General features: G+C 41.1%; 1 protein-coding gene across 1 annotated transcript in view; it reads left to right on the top strand.

Annotated features, from left to right (window-relative positions):
• Window positions 1-17151, top strand: part of CYB5A (cytochrome b5 type A) — a 35442-nt gene extending 18291 nt beyond the window's left edge. Inside the window, exons 2-5 of the mRNA XM_008536535.2 lie at window positions 8980-9108; window positions 10986-11015; window positions 15118-15152; window positions 16908-17151. Coding sequence (XP_008534757.1) covers window positions 8980-9108; window positions 10986-11015; window positions 15118-15152; window positions 16908-16989 — 276 coding nt within the window. The 3' untranslated portion in view covers window positions 16990-17151. The remainder of the gene's footprint in view (window positions 1-8979; window positions 9109-10985; window positions 11016-15117; window positions 15153-16907) is intronic.
• The last annotated feature ends 568 nt before the right edge of the window (window positions 17152-17719 follow it).

The following is a 17719-nucleotide window of genomic DNA, read 5'->3' as shown; positions in this document are numbered from 1 at the left end:
CATCTCAGTTTGTCTTTTTCATCTTGCCGGTTTTTATAGGTCCATTTTTAGTATCTGCTGTTAAATATGAAATAGAATTTTCTTGCAATTTAAAAAATCCTAGATACTGTGGAATCTCTAATAATGCATTTATTCCTTTATTTAGCATTTCTCTTTGGCCTCATTCTAAAAAGGATTTGAGATGTCCCTCTCACTGTGTTGATTTTGTAAGCCTTGGCCTCTTAACATACAAAAGTAAGCAAAGGTCGCGCCTTCATTGATTATACTTATTCCGTACCTGACCCTTGATACATATGAACTGTTCTGCTCTGGTAAAGCATCTTCTGCTGGTTTAGTCTGATGTTTGTTTGTTTTCTCTGTATGGGACGTTGGACTCTTATTTTCATTTGGGAAACATTACCTGCTGTGTGTGGTATCTCTCACTACTCGTTTTTACTGAAGTAGAGACTGTCCGGGGGATAGAGGTTAAGGTGTGAGAAGGCAGCCTCCTAGGGACTGGCATTTGCCACTTGAACAGTCCTGGGGTGACGTCAGCAGGGCGTGGGAGGATTGCCCATCAAGTTTGGGTCCTGTTCTTTTTTATAAGGACCGAGGGTGTAAACCATTGAGCGCTGTGGCATTAAACAGGCCATGTGTCTTTTCTGGGAGGTTCTTGGAACTTTGGTTATGAATGAAGCTTATCATATGGTCTCCGAGGGGAGGCTGTGAGTGCGGGTTAACCCTGATAACCCTGGTATCTCTCCTGAAGGAAGCAATCCCAAGAGGACCAGAACTCCATCTGCACTGAGTGTTTTCAGATTAAAGCAGATTCTTACCCAGAGGGCATGTTTGCAAAGACGTAGGGTAGGTGGGGTTGTGGTGAGGCCAGCTCTGTAAGTGAAGAGTGGCAGCTGGTCTTTGGTTTTAAGTGTGTGGATTTTTCCCAGCAGGTAACTCAACAGTGTTTACCTGAAAATACCAGCACGGCGCTATTCATTAAAGATGAAATGAGAATCTGAGCTTGTTTCTGTTTGTTACCATTGTCCAAAGGACTGTAAATATTGCTTATTTCTTTATGGCTATTTGGTGCCCAGTGCAGAAAAATTTGTCAAGTTTGTAGTATTTTCTTCTTTTTTGAGCTCTTAACGTTTTTTTAGAAAACAGGGGGTATATCTTTCAGACCACTGAGTACCATACAGGCTCAGTGAGGGCCGTTAATTGGAGTGACCCTTTAGTGGGGAAGGGGTGGCCTCACCCTTCCTGTCAATTGTTCAGGGTATTGAGGGTTCCTTTGTTGTCGTCCTCCAACCAAATGACCTATCCTTTCCTTGAACCTACTGACACTCAATTTAATACTTTTCGTTTTCTGCCTTAGTATTTGTATTCCTCTCATTCGTGTGTGTATTTGGCAGACCCTTGACTTTGATAAATCCTCAAATACACAAGTGCAATTATAACTATTTCTTGCATTAAAGTGTAACTGAAAAGCCCATGAGGCCGCTTCAGACCTGAAGTGATTGTAAAACAAGGACTAAATCCATAAAACTGTTAATTTATGTTAAATTGATATAAATAAAAAACCGAAATAAGCTATGTCATGCCAGCCTTTATTGCTCTGTCGTCATACAGGCAAGAACTTCTTAGCCCTAGCCTTCAATGCCCTCAGGTTGGCAAACTGGTGAACTAAGTCACACTGGATCCTAAAACCTGCCACACAGCCGCAGAGAAGAATCTTTCGTCCTTGGCCATCTTTGCCTTCTGAGTTGGCCTCTTCTTCTTAGATGAGTCAGGTGAGAAAAACGTTTTCTTTCAGAGCAGTTTGGTTTGTGCTGAACTCTTGTTCTACCAATGACCTCACTCAGAGCCTCCTCACCTTGACAGGAAGGGCACCACCAAAGGGGTTGCCTGATGCCCCTGCCACTTTTAGCATCATACCACATAAGGGAGCACCCTTCTCAACGTGCTGAGCTCACCTTGACTTACACACACACAGTATGTGTGTGTGTGTGTGTTTGTGTACATGCACACATAATAAATGCACATTTCTTTCACTGCAAATGAAACGCCTTTTCACTTTTCGCCTAGGTTGTCTCTCTCTCTTGAGAAAGGTTTGCATTGTTTGTGGCTACGCTCAAGAGCTAAGTGACTCACCTGCTCCTGCCTCGCAGGGAAAGTGATGCAAGTTCATGCTTCAGTAGTACTATGCATTGCGACATGTTTAGGACCTGTTGGGTAGTTCATGAATAGTCAAAACCATGGGGCTGTATGAGTGAAGGCCAAAGGTCTCTTCTGTGTTATTTCTGTAAGCTCAAATTAATTGCACACTTCTTCAGGATCAAATCACATTGATTTTTCATGTACTTTTGTGTGTCCCACACAATGCCTTGCACATAGTAGGCACTCAGTAAATCTTTTGGTTAAATAAATTAGACAGCAATTAAATACGAAATTATATGATCCCTGAATGGTTAAAACTATTCCAGTTCAGGAAAAGGAGGGCAGTATGAACTGGAATAATTAGAATGAGAAAATTGTCCTTAACCACTTAACTGGTTATATATAATAGTTTCAAACCAACGTGTAATGATCTGTGCTTTTCTCATTTATTTATCCAACCGTTACTTACAGATACTTCTTTGTATCTGCCATGTGCTAGCAATGGTGATGAGCAAGACAGACAAAAGTCTCTGTCCTCCTGAATGTTACAAACAAGTTATATAAATATAACTTCAGGTAGTAATAAGTGCTGTGAAGGAAAATCAAACAGGAAGGGGCGGGAGACCTGTGTGGGCATATGGGGCGGGCGCTTTTAGATGGGAAATCAGGGAAGAGCTCTGAAAAGCTGGCATTCTTCAGAGTTTAAACGAGGTGATGGACGAAACCATGTAAAGGTCTGGGAAGAGCATTCTGAGCAGAAGGCAGATGTGAACGTTCGGAGAAGGGGCGAGTCTGGCGAGTTTGAGGGCTGCCAGAGACTGTGCACAGAGCCGAGGGAGAGAGGACTCCTCTTCGGCGCTTTGGATCATTGCAGGTGTGGGGGACCGTCATCTTCCTTCTGTCACTGAAGCAGACCTGTTTTGCTGTTCTGCTTTGCCGTCACCTCCTTTCACTTCCGCTACAGCCAGCACCCTGGACTGAGCTAGCACCGGCCCTTTCCTAGATCACCGTCGTCATCAAGGAAAACTCTTCGGAGCGTGATGCCGTAAGGGGAGTTGATTGTGAGAATGAATGGGAGGAAGCAGGAGACCGGTTAGGAGATGGTTGGAGTTGTCCAAGAGATGTTGGTGGCTTGGTCCAAGGTGGTGGCGGTGCAAGTGGGGAGAGGTGGTTAGATTCTGAGTATCTTTGAAGGTAGCAGCTGGATTTGCTGATGGATTGGAGTAAGAAGGAAAGAGGAATGAAGTTTGACTTCTGGTTTTTGACTTCTAGCAACTGGGTGCATGGTGGCAACATTTACTGAAAGTGGGAAGATTGGGAAGGAGTGCATTATGGGGGCAAGTCAAACCTTAAGTTTTGGCTATGTTATGTCGGGATGTGCGTTAGACCTTGAGTGAACGTGTTAAGTAGGCTGTTGCCTCAAGGGGGAGTCTGGAGGGATCGTTATTTGACTGTGTTCATTAGGGAACAGGTGGCACATATTCTAGGTCAGAGACTAGATAATAGGTAAGATCACCAGGAGAGCTAGCACAGAGATGGGAGGTGCTCCCCTGTTCAGACTTCAAGAAGATCAGGAGATTGAATAGTAGGAGCCAGTCAGGTTGAAGGGAAAATAGCAGAGGCTTTTGTCCTGCAAGCCACGTGAAGACAGCACTTCAAAGAGGAGAGATCCACTGTGCCAAAGCTGCTGCCAGGGTTTGTGCCATAGCACTGGACAGCCAGCTGTGATTTCAGGACCTGGTAGCCAGCGCTACTGTTTATGTCCCAGGAATTTACCGTGTCTTCCTGAAAGTGTCCTTAGGATTGGGTAGCGGTTGTGGCAGTTAATGTCTTTTGAATTATGGACTGTGCCCGTGTTTCATCTTTTCAAATGTATTTCTTATTATTTACCTGAAATTATAGATGCAAAAAGTGAAAGCTATTTCCAATTATTTTATTGGTGTTCTCTGGTTTGTACCTGGGGGTTCTCATATGCTGTCAGAGCAGCATATATTTGGGTAACTTATAAAGTGGAGATTTTGCAGAAGCAGACAGAGGGAATTATTGGCTCACTGACTCCTCTGAGATCTCAGTCCCTGCAATTGGCACCATCATCCATTCTACTGCACAAACCAAAACCAGAGTCATCCTGATGCGTGTTGTCTCTCATTCACCATCTTCACTCTGACAAGTCCTGTGTACATTCTGTCTCATCTCCATGCCTGCCACCATCCCACCCTAGGCTGCTGTCGTCCTTTGCCCTGATTTCTGTACTGGCTTTAGACTGTGTTCTTCTCAGATCCTCTCCTGCCTTTGTATCTGTTGTCCACTCTGAAGACCAGGATATATTTTTAAAACTAAATCTGATTTTGTCACCTTCCCTCCTTAGATCCTTTCAATGGCTTCTCATTTGTTCCCAGGATGATGATACTAGGGCCTGCGAGCCCGTGTGGCCTGCCCTGCCCTCTCCAGCTTGCCCTTTCTCCTTCCTACTGTGGCAGCCTCTTTCTGCTCCTGAACTTGCCACGCTCCTTCCTCTACTGGACGTTCCTTCACTCAGTCTCTGCCCCTCCTTTACTCTGACTCCGTCTCTGCGTCTCAGATCTGAGAAGCCGTTCCTGAGTCCTCAGGATTATACGTGTTCTTCGTGGCGCTGTGCTGTTTTATTTCAGAGCATCGATTCTCACTTGCAGACGTAGAGTCGTGGATTATTCGTGTTGGATCCCTGTTAGATTGTGAATTCCCCAGGGCAGGAGCTGTGACCTTCTGTGCTCACTGTTTTGTCTGGCACACCTTGGTGTCTGGCACATGAGGAAGCTGGGTATGTGTGCGTTGAGTGAATTAACTTTCTCACATAATAATACAAATGGAAAATGAAATCTTCCTCTGGAAAAATGGGAGGCTTTATGTTAGAAGGATGGCTCTGGTGCAAATGGCTTGTTTTCCCATCGTTGCTCCAGTTCTGTCCTTCCTGGGTCCTCCTTAATGTCACCCCTGACTTCCCCTCCCATCTTTCTCTCTTTGGGTTCTGCAGCCGCTGTTGGCCACCACAGGGTGGGATGGGTGGCGGTCCTAGGGAATGGTGCTTGGCGAGGACAGATTTCTGATACAGACTTCACCACAGTTTAGCTCAGACTCTTAAGGAAAATTTCACCCCATTTGTTACCTCCAATCTTGCCTGCAAGTGACAGCATTTTGGTCTTTTCCTTAAATCTTTCAGAAAATCCTCAGATAATTTCGCTCGCCTGTCACATTTCTGCTTTCCTTTTTCAAAGCCTTGCCTTTTCTTTGAGTCATCCCCAAATTCTATAATCTGCTCCAAAGGTAGCAGTAAGTTTTTTGAGAGTTTCTGGACAAAAATCGCTGACATACACCATCTCTGGGAATAACCAAGATGGCACCAACGTCTGGCATTCTCAGTTCTTTGTCATTTACGAGTGCTGACAAGTAAGGCAGATCACCTCCTTTAATATTCAAATGTGATGTGTGCTTACTAAAGCTGCAGCATGAATTTGCTAAGAGAGTGAGGAGAGAGCAACAAGATGAATTGCTTTTTAAACCATCGCAATTCAGACTTGATTTACTTGGCAAGGTGTCTGTCTGTCTCTCTCCCTCCCCTGATCATAAATATATTTCAAGGAAAATATTAGGTACTGTGATAAGGCAATCTCATATCTTTTACTGTCTTATCAAGATTTGCATTATTTTGTTCCAAAAATCAATTTTTAGTCTTTGTTTTTCTTAACTAATTGTTTAAAAAATCCTTAGGGCAGGACAAAGGTCTTTTAGCATCAATTTGTTTATTCTATACTACATTTTTTCTTAAATAGTGGTCAGTGAAATTAATATAACCCTGGATATTTCTTTCTCACTCTCTCTTTCCCTTTTTTACTTATAAAACTGCCTTACAAATGGTTTAGGCAAAGTTTAAATCATAAAAACAGACACACACACACACACACACATATCCTTTTTTTTTCCTGTGCTTCATCAGAAATTAAGTTGAGACGTAGCCCTTTTGTTTCAGGTTTAAGACTGCTGTTTACCCTATGAAGTAGAATGTTTACTTTCTCCATTTTGGCACTTTAAAGATCAGAATTCTTATTTCTAAAACTTATCTAATTTTATGACTCTTTGTAAAAGGCCAGTCCATGTATTTAACCTCATTTGAAATTTTCCTTTGAAGCTAGGCTATAACCGAAAAATAATAGTTTACTCACGGAGGTTTGTCTGTCTTCACGTGTCCTTACCAGGCACGAAAAGCTAAGGAACGCCTGAGGTGAGCTGCCCACACGGAGGGAACAGCAGTCTGAACTGACATGCGTCGTGGGTGCTAGGTTAGTCATTTTATATCTCCCACGTTGTTGCTTCTGACTCAGTCTGAGCCCAACAATAAGCAGGCTGTTCCAGAAGCAACACATCCTGTTTTTCATTGCCACAGACGGGGAGATGCATCAGGAAGCTGCAGGCTGGTTTCAGAGTGAGACAGGCAACTGCCTATGCCTCCTGTACCTTGAGTGTGGCTCCGGTGTTTGTTTAAAGTGGGCTTCTAAATGCCCCCAATAGAGGAAAATTTAATGAAGTTTGGAAATGTCTACACAATGTAACATTTTGTAGCCATTTATAAAGCCATATTGAGAAAAGATAATGACAGTAGAAAATATTTAATAAAAATGCTGGATAATAAGGGAAAAGGGGGGGTGGGGGGAGGGTACGGAGGGGGAAGTGGTGTACCCACAACATGACTAACAAAAATGTACAACTGAAATCTCACAAGGTTGTAATCTATCATAACATTAATAAAAAAAAAAAAAAAAAAATTCCAGAGGACAAGTTATTGAGATGCTAAAAAAAAAAAAAAAAAAAAAATAATTTTACAGCATAAACTGTTGGAGCTCATTACCAATGAAAGACTTAAAATGCACTTTGAAAATAATGCATCATTGCTTCATCATGTTAAAAATGAATATCCTTAGTATGTAGAAATTATTTTAAAATCTCTTCCATTTCTGTCAGTTTACCTCAGAGACACTCTACTATGAATGTTATTACAACAAAACATAGGCACAACTTAGATATACATCATCTCCTATAACATTATTAACAATCCAACCTGGATTTGTCAACTAAAAGCTTTAATGCTGATAAACATGTGTACATTCAAAGTGTTCACATAGGCATTTAATATAGGGAATCACTATTTCCCTCATAACTTTGGTTAGCTATGATCACAGAAGAAAAAAATTTAAGTGTACAGCAATTTCTATATTAATCATCTATATGAACAGTGAGCGTGTTCAGTTTTTGTACCTTTTTTCCTAGATGATGTTGTTTTGATTTTTTTCAATAAAATGTAATTTTATGTCTGTGAATTAAAAAAAAAAAAATGCTGGATAATATTTATTGGTCATATTTTATGTGTCAGACACCTATATTAACACATTTAATCCTCAAAAGCGATAGGAGACAAGTACCATTATTTTCCCAAGTTCACATAGTAGTAGTGACCACTAGGCAGTACTGTCTCTGTACTGTGTGTTGTTATCTGCTTTTTGTCTAATGAAACAGTGTACTAAGGTAATGATCATGGTTTTCTTTCTAAAATTTTCACACATGTACATATATGTGTGTCCAGCTCTGTCTGGATGGCAAGATTATGAGTGATTTAGATGATTTTTATTTTCTTTTTGTGCTTTCCTATTTTTCAGTAATGTGGATGGATAACTTTTACAAATAGTAGAGAAAAAAAGTTGATTTCTTTAGCACTAGATTGGTTTAAACAAAAGAGGAGGAGAAACAGGTTTCAAAACAGAATCATTGTCCACCTTTCTAAAATGTTAGGTGCTTTTGTGTCTTCCCTTACTGGAGGAAATTAAGAGACCGCAGTCCGTCATGCAGGGGAGAATTAATCAGTTATTGGACTCTTCCAGGTGATTTGCTCAGGGTGCGGTGAATTTGATCTAAGGAAATACTAAAGCTCAATTTGAGAAGGTTTTTTTCCCTACAAAAGTATTTAGGGTGGTATGACCAAGCACTTACTTTCTTTTTACGTGACAGAGAACTCCTTCCCTTGCCTGAGATCCTCTGGACTTCTTCAGATATCCTGTGACTGGGCCCCACTTGTCAGTCTCCCCTCCTGCGTCGTGACCGTCCTTGTTTTACCAGTTAAAGCAGCTGGCACTCTAAAATGCTTCCGTTATGCAAAGGGCTCTTTCCACCCCTCCACCCGATAGAATGAACTCTTCCCTCTGCCTCTGTTGTTCCCTGTCGACGATGGATCCCTATGGCAGCTTCTTGAGCAAGTCGCTCCTGCACCTGCCTGCTTTTCTTTTCGTTCCTACGAGAAGGTAAGTTCTGCAAGAGGCAGGGGACTGGCTTGCCTGTCCAACAGGCTATACGCTGCCTGTACTTTGCTGGCACGCAGGGTGCTTTTCAGAGGTGAATTATCACCCAAGGTGTAATGGTGTCCATCCACACTGAGCCCGAAGAAGTCGGAGGTCAAGGTATAGGACTCAAGAAAAAGTAGACTGGGTAAAGATTAAGAAGAGCAATTTTGAGAGCTCTATGGAAAAGCAAAGAGGACATTCCCAAAGAATCAAAAATATGTACCTGATGCTTTTATTGCCATACGAATAACCTGGGGAAATGACCTCTTTCTGTTAGCAAAAGGTTCTGCTGCTCTTCCAAGAAGGAAATTGACTACGAAGGACTATGATCTCCTTATCCACATTATGGATGACTTATCCTCATGCATTGCCATCTGTGACTTCTGGAGTAGCCTATTTGGTTAAAAAAACTGGCCACTTCATTTTAATTCATTTGCCTGGGAAAAATATTTATTTTTTATGTCTATCTTTTGAACAGCATCCTGGTGGGGAAGAAGTCTTAAGAGAACAAGCTGGAGGTGATGCTACTGAGAACTTCGAGGATATCGGGCACTCTACAGATGCTAGAGAGTTGTCCAAAACGTTTATCATTGGAGAACTTCATCCAGTAAGTACCTTTTTGGGGGCCTTTACTTATTTCTCTTTAAAGTTGTTGGTTGACCGTATTCAAATCTGTAGACTTTCATGTTACAGAATTTAAAAAGGGGTAAAGCAAAGACAATTTCTCCTGATCTTAAAACAGCGTTTTCGTCATAAACAAATTGACCGGAAATTTCTTTGCATCTCTCTGGTTGCATTTTTCGCTGGCACTTGGAGTCAGAATCCTTGAATCCCAAGGCCGTGTGCTGAGGGCAGTGCGTGTCAGACCCTCAAGTGCCGGGAGCAGCAAATGGTGGAAGGTGGGGGATATCAACCGGGCATAGTTTTATTTTTTTTATTTTTTGACCAAAGTATTTTTCTTAAGAAGCTCCCTTTTTCTTTCATTAGTTTGAAGATATTTTAATTCTAAAATATAATTTAAAATTTTTTTAGAAATCAGCTATGTTAAATGAATGAACTCTGCCTTCTGTAAAACCCACACATTGTCCTCATTCCTCTCACTTCTCCAGACCTTTGAGAACATCACCCTTGGTGCCGATTCATGGACTGACTTAAAAAGAACACAGGCCTCATTTAGCTTTTATACAAATCTAGGGCCGTCATATGAATTTAGGCTCTTCTGTGGCGATTTGAAATGAGCATGTAAAACTTTGCAAGTCCGTCAACTGAAGTTATCAGGAATGTATTTGAAAACTTGGAAAGAAGTAACTGAGCTCTCCCAGCATCCCGAGCAGACAGGCGGATCCCACGCTGCACGTTAAGCTCCCCTCCTTCCCTCTAGAGAGCGCCTGGACTCCTCAGAGCGATGCCCTCCCTCCTGCTTTCCCAGCTTGGGGTGCATTCCCAGTAGCCAACCAGAAGCGGGTTGAGGTGCTACTGGAAGGGGGCTCTCTAGCCAGAAAAAAACATTGGCAAACAGCCTCAACCCAAGTGAGCACATGGAGAACAAAATATAGGAAAAGTCCTGTGTATATATGATTGATGCTTCTTGTACTGACCATGAATGAGGGGAAGCTTAAGCCAGATTTTTTGTGGGAGGCCTGAAGATAGGAAATCCATTGTAGGACAATTTCCTTTGAGTGGGGAGGTCTTTTTTTTTTCGTGGTAGGAGATGATACTTTCAGAGAGTAAGCTTCATTTATCTGGAAAGTTTATTTGCCGACATATTTCCTTCTTCATACTTCAAAAGTGAAGTGGTTTTATGGTCATCAGAGAGGCCTGCCCTTCAAATGTTTGATCCTTTCCTTATTCTTTCCATTTCAAAGCTCGTGGGGTAGAGCAAGTGGGCTTGCAGGCCAGCACTGCAGCATTTCTGCCTCACCTGCCTGCTGGGCTTACCTATGGTCAGCCTTTAGATGTGCTTTATTTTGGACCACTTTGGCCGGAGGTTTAAGTACATTATGACCCTGTAAGTGGGAGATTGTGGGAATTCACTGAGGTTATCACACAAATAAGATACACATCACACACGTATACATGCACATACACACACGCACATACATGCAGACACATCCCGCCAAGGGAATTTGAGAGGATGGAAGGGAAGAATCTAATTAGGTCTCAGCTGCTTCCTGAATTAAAGATCACAATCCAAGTCTAATCGATGTAAATATACATCAGCATATAAAATATGACTACCATGGCGCTGTTCTCAGCTTTGGAACTCTAGATTGAAAATCTCTGTCAACACTTAATCTGCTACTAATTTTTGCAGTCAAGTCACATGGATCAAACTTTGCTTTTAACAACCTAGATAGATGAACCCAAAATGCTAATTACTAAGTAGTAAGGTTTTTAAAAATCTCAGTAAAAGCAAGCACTTTGAAAATGGTACTTTTTGTAGATGTCTTTCATTCCATAATGTGCCTTATTTTTTTATTATAGGATGACAGATCAAAGATCGCCAAGCCTGTGGTAAGTGTGACCAACTCAAATGCCCCAGTTGCTATAGTTGTCTTCACTGTATATCACTTCTGTCAAACTGGAAGGCAAAGGCCAGCATGACCTTTCTAGGTTAGATGAATTTGTAACCTATTGGCTCAGCCAAGTTTATTTGTATAGAGTAGTCATTACGTTCTGTTAGGATAGCTTGTGTGTTATTTTCGTAAGGCTCTCAATACTTAAAACAATTTTTCATCATAGATACCTTCTGAAGAGCTACTTTTTATAAGGAGCATTGTGCTTCTGATCTGAAAGATTTGACACAAGTCGTATTTTCAGAGAACTTAAAATATGATTGAACTGAGGTCTTATTGCTTAAACCTTTGAGGACACTGCCTATGTCTTCTTCATCTCCATGTCTCTGAGACATAGTAGGTATTCCAAAAATATTTGTTGGATGAATTTAATGTTAATTAAATAATGACATTTTGATGCATTTTCCTTAGGAAAGGAAAATAATTTTAGCAACGCTTGGTTTTACCCTCTGGTTCCCTAGCCCTTCTCTCTGAGCTGATCATGTCACTTATATTTGAAGATAAATCTTAGCAAGAATTGGTGACAGCAGCCAAAGTTCCTGAGAAATACAAATAGGCAGAATAGTTGCTGGCCTGTAATTAAAAGACTGTGGAGGAAAGTTTTCTTAAAACAAACAACAGAAAGAGCGTAATTTTTCCATTTTGGTTGATGCGCTCGGTTTTATTAGAGAAAGTACAGGAACAGGCTTGACAGAGCGTGCGTTAAGAACTGGGGAACTCAGTTTACTGCTGTTGCTGGCAGGACATTGTCTTAAATCTACAACAAAATCAAAGCAGTTAACTCAACAGAGTATAAAGGCCGTGTTTACCTTAACACCCTAGACAGTACGGTAAAAGTCGTGTGTAAGGCTGCTTCGTGCAGAGCAATTTCTTTTATATTCTCTCCTGTTTAAAAAAGGCTTAAGCTCAACGTTGGTGATCTGAATCCTTCAGGAAGATGAAAAATGGACTTCAGAATTCTAATTGCCTCTGTAACGATTGCTTAGAATCCTTGCTGTTAGTTCATATGACTTGAGCACTTTCTTTGAGGCCACTTTTTGGCCCCCTGAAATTCTGTGATGTGTGACGTTTTTGCTTTTTCTCCAAAGTCTGTCAGGGAAAAAGTATATTTTTTCCTGTTAGGTGTTCGGTATGTTTATAAGGTTGGTGCAGGTCACTCAGCTGTGGTAAAGCAAGGACAGGATGAGGCTCATGGCATGGACTCAGATCTAACGTAGGTCCAACCGCGTCCCGAACCACCATGCCCACAAGCAGAAAGCACGAGTTAGGGCTGAGGCCTCTTACCATAACTGCTTTATTTTTGAAAGACAGACTCTTTCCTCCATTATTTGCTTGTAGGACATATGTGACTCTGCTTACCTTAGAGCAGAACTGGGGGAATGCGGGACAAGAACTTGGTGTTTTACCTCAAGGCCGTAAGCAAATACCATGAAAGAAAACACATGACCACTCTTCCAGATTTATCTTTCTTCTGCTTTTAGTTTACCAGAAGAAGAGTGTTCTTAGATGTTTCTTTTCTTGTGTGTGTCTGTGTAACCATCGATCTCTCTCCAGGCTGATAAAACTATGCAGTGGTCTGGATTTTTGACACGTTGCCTACTTACAATATCTAGTTGAATTGTGAAATAAGATGCAGCAAAGATGATTAGCTTGAATCTGCCCAAAGGAAAACATGATGTGAGGTTGCCAAATTTTAAGGTATTTGTAAACATGGAAGTGATGCATTTGTAATTAAACAAATCCATGTCTGCCAGATCTGCTTACATGGAGGATATCAGTAGCAGCAGCACCTTTTCTTGGTCGTAGTTTTCAAAGCATTGCTGTGTAAATGACTTTATTTGATTCTCACGATATTTCCGTGGGATCTGTGGACGTTCCAGGGAAGGTGAAGACGGTGAAGCTCAGACCTTATTCCAAGCTTTGCCCTTGTTCAGGGTCACACACTGCAGAACCACAGCCACCACCCATTTCAGGCTTGGCAGTTGCAGTCTCTTAAACTTATATAGGCTCTGACTTCGCATGAAAGGCTTCATTCTGTCAGTAGTATTTTTAGGAGGGCTTTCCAATTAAGGAATGGACTAAGTTAGATGAGCTTACAAATGCCATGACTTTGATTTGCAAAAGCTTGATGGCGTTACATGCTTTTGTATAGAGTTCGCCCTGTACTGTTTTAATTATTAACCTTTTCCTTCTTGAAACTGAACCCCTCAAGGTCACGGAGTGAACAGGTGGCCGAGCCCATAATAAAAACCATAGTCTCTGCTCCCTGTTTGTTGTTAACATATTTGTTAGTTAGATATTGGAAACCCAACTCAGGTGCCTCAGGGCGTTGGGCAGGAAAGACAGTTTCCTTATTCATCGGAGTGCTAAGTGGTAATTCAAACTCGCTTTAACTCTCAAGCATGCCGAGGTTAAGAGCCTAACAGATAATAAGCAATCAATAATGTGTATGATCTTCTGAAGTTCAGCTCTTTAGAATATCATTGTTGTTGCTGGTGGCCGTGATGCAGTGGCAGTGTTTAGTGTTAGCACTCATGGCAGTGATGAAGGTGGAGGAAGGACAGGCCAGCCGAGTTTCCATAAAGGGCTGTCAGCATGTTTGGTAAAATGCATGTGCTCGATGTAACAAAATAACAGATCCATGTTTGCCTCCTGTTTACCGTTTCAGCCTTAACTGGCTAGTGTGGCAATAATGTTTGGCCCTAGTGAGATGTTGTGTTTCACTTTCGGAACTGATTATGTCTTTCTTCTAATAGCTAAATAATATTTTTGCATTGTCCAATTATTTCTAGTAATCCGTGTTAATTTTATTCATATGTGCAAAATTTGAAAAATCTTGCAGTAGTTATGAATACTTTTCGTAGTTGCTAAGATTTAACATTGCTTAAAAAGATAATAAATGTGCGGTTTTCTTTTTAAATGACTTATTTTTTTCCCCCTACCGTGTCAGGAATCTTAAAGGCCGTGTTTCCAGGTTGGTGGGTCCCCTAACTGCTTTGCTTGCTCCTCCCTGAAAGGTCCCTGCCCTTTCATGGGAGTTTTGTAACACACCTTGCTGAGTGTCGCTTTGCCTCACTGCAAACCACTGACGGCTTTGCTGGCGATCAGCCTTGGGGAGCTGCAGAGACAAGACTCTGATGAAGCTTCCTGACTGATTCGTGGCTGCCTTCCTCTGAGGCACTAATACTTTGCTGCGTGGAATGTCAAAAGAATGCTTCTTAACATGTCTTCAAGCCCGAAAAGTTTATATTTCGCTAGGCCTTAGTTATTCAGCTCTTTGGGGAAGTATGCATTTTTCCAGAGCTGTCCTTAGTTCACTTTTGTGATACTGACAAGCAGAGCTTCTCTCGGAAAGTTCTGGAAGGTAAGACAAGCCATAACTGTGAAAGACCCCGCACACAGAGTGTCCTCATTTGGAGGTTTCTTGGCTGCTGACAGTGTGAGGTCCATCCCTGAGGCCTCTAGAGTCTTTCTAGAACTGTCCTGTCAGAGGTAAAGAAGGCCAGGAAAGGTGGTTCAGAGTGTTATAATTTAAATGACAGTTCTTGATTTTTTTTTTTCGTTGATATGTCTTTTAATATAATTTGAAGACACTTCATATAAGATTTGAATGAAATAACTGGTGTTTTTACTGAATGTTTCATTCATGCTTTTGAAGAATTAAACTGCTCTTCCTAAAGATAACGATGGGGTTGTGTGTATAGGTAAATGATATGTTTTCAGTTTCTACATTAAAGTATTTGGGTGTCTGTTGTGTGCAGGATATTTTATGTAGCCTAGTAATTTTTGATATTTTTTCAAATTATCTACATTATGTTCACAAGGAATTTAAATATAGATAATTCTTTAAATTTTTTCATCCAGAAAAATGGTGAAATTAGGCATTTTAGTGAAAAGAAATTTGATGTGATTTTCCCTTTCAACATTTTTTGAAGAATGCATTGAATAAAATATTGTGTTCTTATTTTAAAACAGGTTTTCAGTCAATTGGCTAGATGTTCAGATGTTCCCTTTAAGTTACTTTTTCTCTTGTGTTTCAGGAAACTCTTATTACTACTGTCGATTCCAACTCCAGGTATGTGGTAGTTTTCTTTCCAAGTATCATTGCATTGGAAGGCTCCTAGAGTCAGAGTTGGACCGGGGGCCTCACCCCGCATCTGAGGTGCCTCTCTGACGCTTGAGCTTCCACCGTGCCCCTCTCTGTGGACAGCCCAGTGGTCTTCTCGGCTCGGCGCCTCAGACCGCTTGGGGCATTCCTTCCTAAACTGTCAGACAGCTCAGGCTGTGGACGCTCTAAGAGTGACCCCAGATCTCACCCTCCAGCTACGTCCGCCCTAAGGAACATACCGAACAAGTTGAAGCTTCTTTTTTCCGCAAGGCAGTTCTATGGCCTGCGCAATCTTTTAATCCCCAGGGAAACATTCCATTTCCTTCCTCATTTGATAATTGATCAGTTTCTTAATTGTAGTGGTTATATCTTCCTAGGCACGGCTCACCTCTCCTCTGTCCCTTTTATACGTTGGCCCCCAAATTGAACCCAGTAATCTAAGAGTGGTGTGAATCACTTGCTCTAAGGACCAGATTTCTTCATTATAATCCAAGATCATATTAACATTTTTGGCAGCTCTACTGTATTGACTTGTGTCATTGCCATCATATGTTTATCTTTTTGGACCCAAGTTCAAAATCACACATTTATGCCTATTTTATTTCACCCTGTCAAATTGAACTGCCCCAGTCTGTTGGTGTTCTGGTACATTCCCTGCCTGCAGGCAGTTCTTCACCTTACTTTTCCCTGACATGTCAATCTCCTTCTAAATGGAAACTGAGAACCCCACCAAGATGAAAATTACACTTGTAATCCTTTTGCGATTTAAATCTTTATTTGAACTTGATCTTTGAATGGGTTGATATGTACAGAGTATTAAAGGATAGGAAGTTTATGATAGAAAATAAATGTATTCATAGGCATTATCTGGCTTTATTCTGAGTCTAAAACCTATACATTATTTCTGTTTTCTATGAAATTACAGGTTCAGATCTAAATGGAGGATCCTCCTAGCTCTGTCCCTGATTTAATCCATAATCTGTCATTTATTCTTCATCAAAAATTCTATGCATCAGGACTGAACAGTGTGTAAGTTAGGGATTTTCGTGAATTTACACTGATGGACCGCAGATTGAGTAGTTTGGGTGTGTTGCTTCATAACATGTTAAATCCACGCACGTGTGAAGACTAGACTTTCAAAACAGAATCCCAGAATTCAGAGCTGTGGTGCTGATAGCACCCTTAGTTATCATGTGGTTCAAAACCCTTAACCTTACAGCTCAGGGGACATGATTTGCCCTTGGCTATACAGCTTGCTGATGGCTCTCCCAAAATAGAACCTTGGTCTTCTGCTTCTTAAGTTACTGCCATTTTAAATTCTTAGTTAATATATGTAACTAGAGTAAACCCTGTCAGGCATATTCACTTTCGTGAACTTGACGTAACCCAGCGTTGATGCCCTTTAGAAAAGTCACTCATCCTAGTAGCGTCTGTTGGGGGAGTGATTCATAGCTGTTTGTATAAGTTATAGGGATAGATTTAATTGGAACTGGAGGCTCATTAGTCTTCTCATAAGGCCAGGAGGATAGAGAATGGCCGGTACACCAGGGCACGTGCTGCACTTGCATCGCTTTTGGCAACTCAAGAGTTGTCTTTTCATCCAAATAGGTTAGAAGGGTAGTAAAAACATGCCATACTGGTTTTCATGGTAATCAGAAGGAGCAAACATTTTGAGTCCCCTGCATCGAACACCATACAAGCATCATTGCTGTTTCTTTCCAGCTGGTGGACCAATTGGGTGATCCCAGCCATCTCAGCAGTGGTCGTAGCCCTCATGTATCGCATCTACACGGCGGAAGACTAAATACGTTCTCAGAAGCCAATGAAAGAAAAGACTGCTTTGGACCAGGGAGAAAGAAGCCAGTGTTAACTGCTTTGACTGACAGAAACCTTCACCCGAAAAATAATTTTAATACACCTGTTTGCCTTTCCTCCTACATTTAGAAATAAAACAAACCAAAAAGAACTGTCGTATTCCTTCTACTCCTGAGCTTTTAGAATGTGCCTTTTTATTCGTCAACTTAATTTTGATGTTCTATCACTACATAGTTTACTTAATGTGAGCATGATCTTTTAAAGATATGTCTGGCTTTTAGCATTTACCACCACGTTTGCCTGTCTCTTTGGTATATAATTGTTTTTAACATTTAGAATCTTTCATTTTTAGCAGAGTCATGTAATGTGCTAGTTATTCAGACCCGAGTCGTCTGTGCCTGGAGGACGGGAGCATTTTTGGATCTCTCCTTGTGCTTCCTGACATCTAACTGAGTAACCAGCATTGCGTGTTTCCAACGTAGTTCCTTTTTCAAAGAAATTAAGAAAGGCTCAGAAATTATAGCTTAAAGATTTCTAATAATTGTTGCACTTGAAATAGATGATAAAAGGAGAAAGTGGCCTATAGGACCTAGAAAAGAGACTCCATCTCTTTTTTGCTGAATAAACACCAGCAGCATAAACAGAAACCCGTGAACCACAAGAGGACATTACAACTGTCATTTCTCTCACCTTAAAAATATTATTCTGAAGAAGGTCTC

This window comes from Equus przewalskii, chromosome 7 (genome assembly GCF_037783145.1).
Source record: "Equus przewalskii isolate Varuska chromosome 7, EquPr2, whole genome shotgun sequence".
In the NCBI taxonomy this organism is placed as follows: Eukaryota; Metazoa; Chordata; class Mammalia; order Perissodactyla; family Equidae; genus Equus; species Equus przewalskii.
The sequence above is the reverse complement of the archived record's forward strand: the minus strand, read 5'-3'. Positions and strand labels throughout refer to the sequence as shown.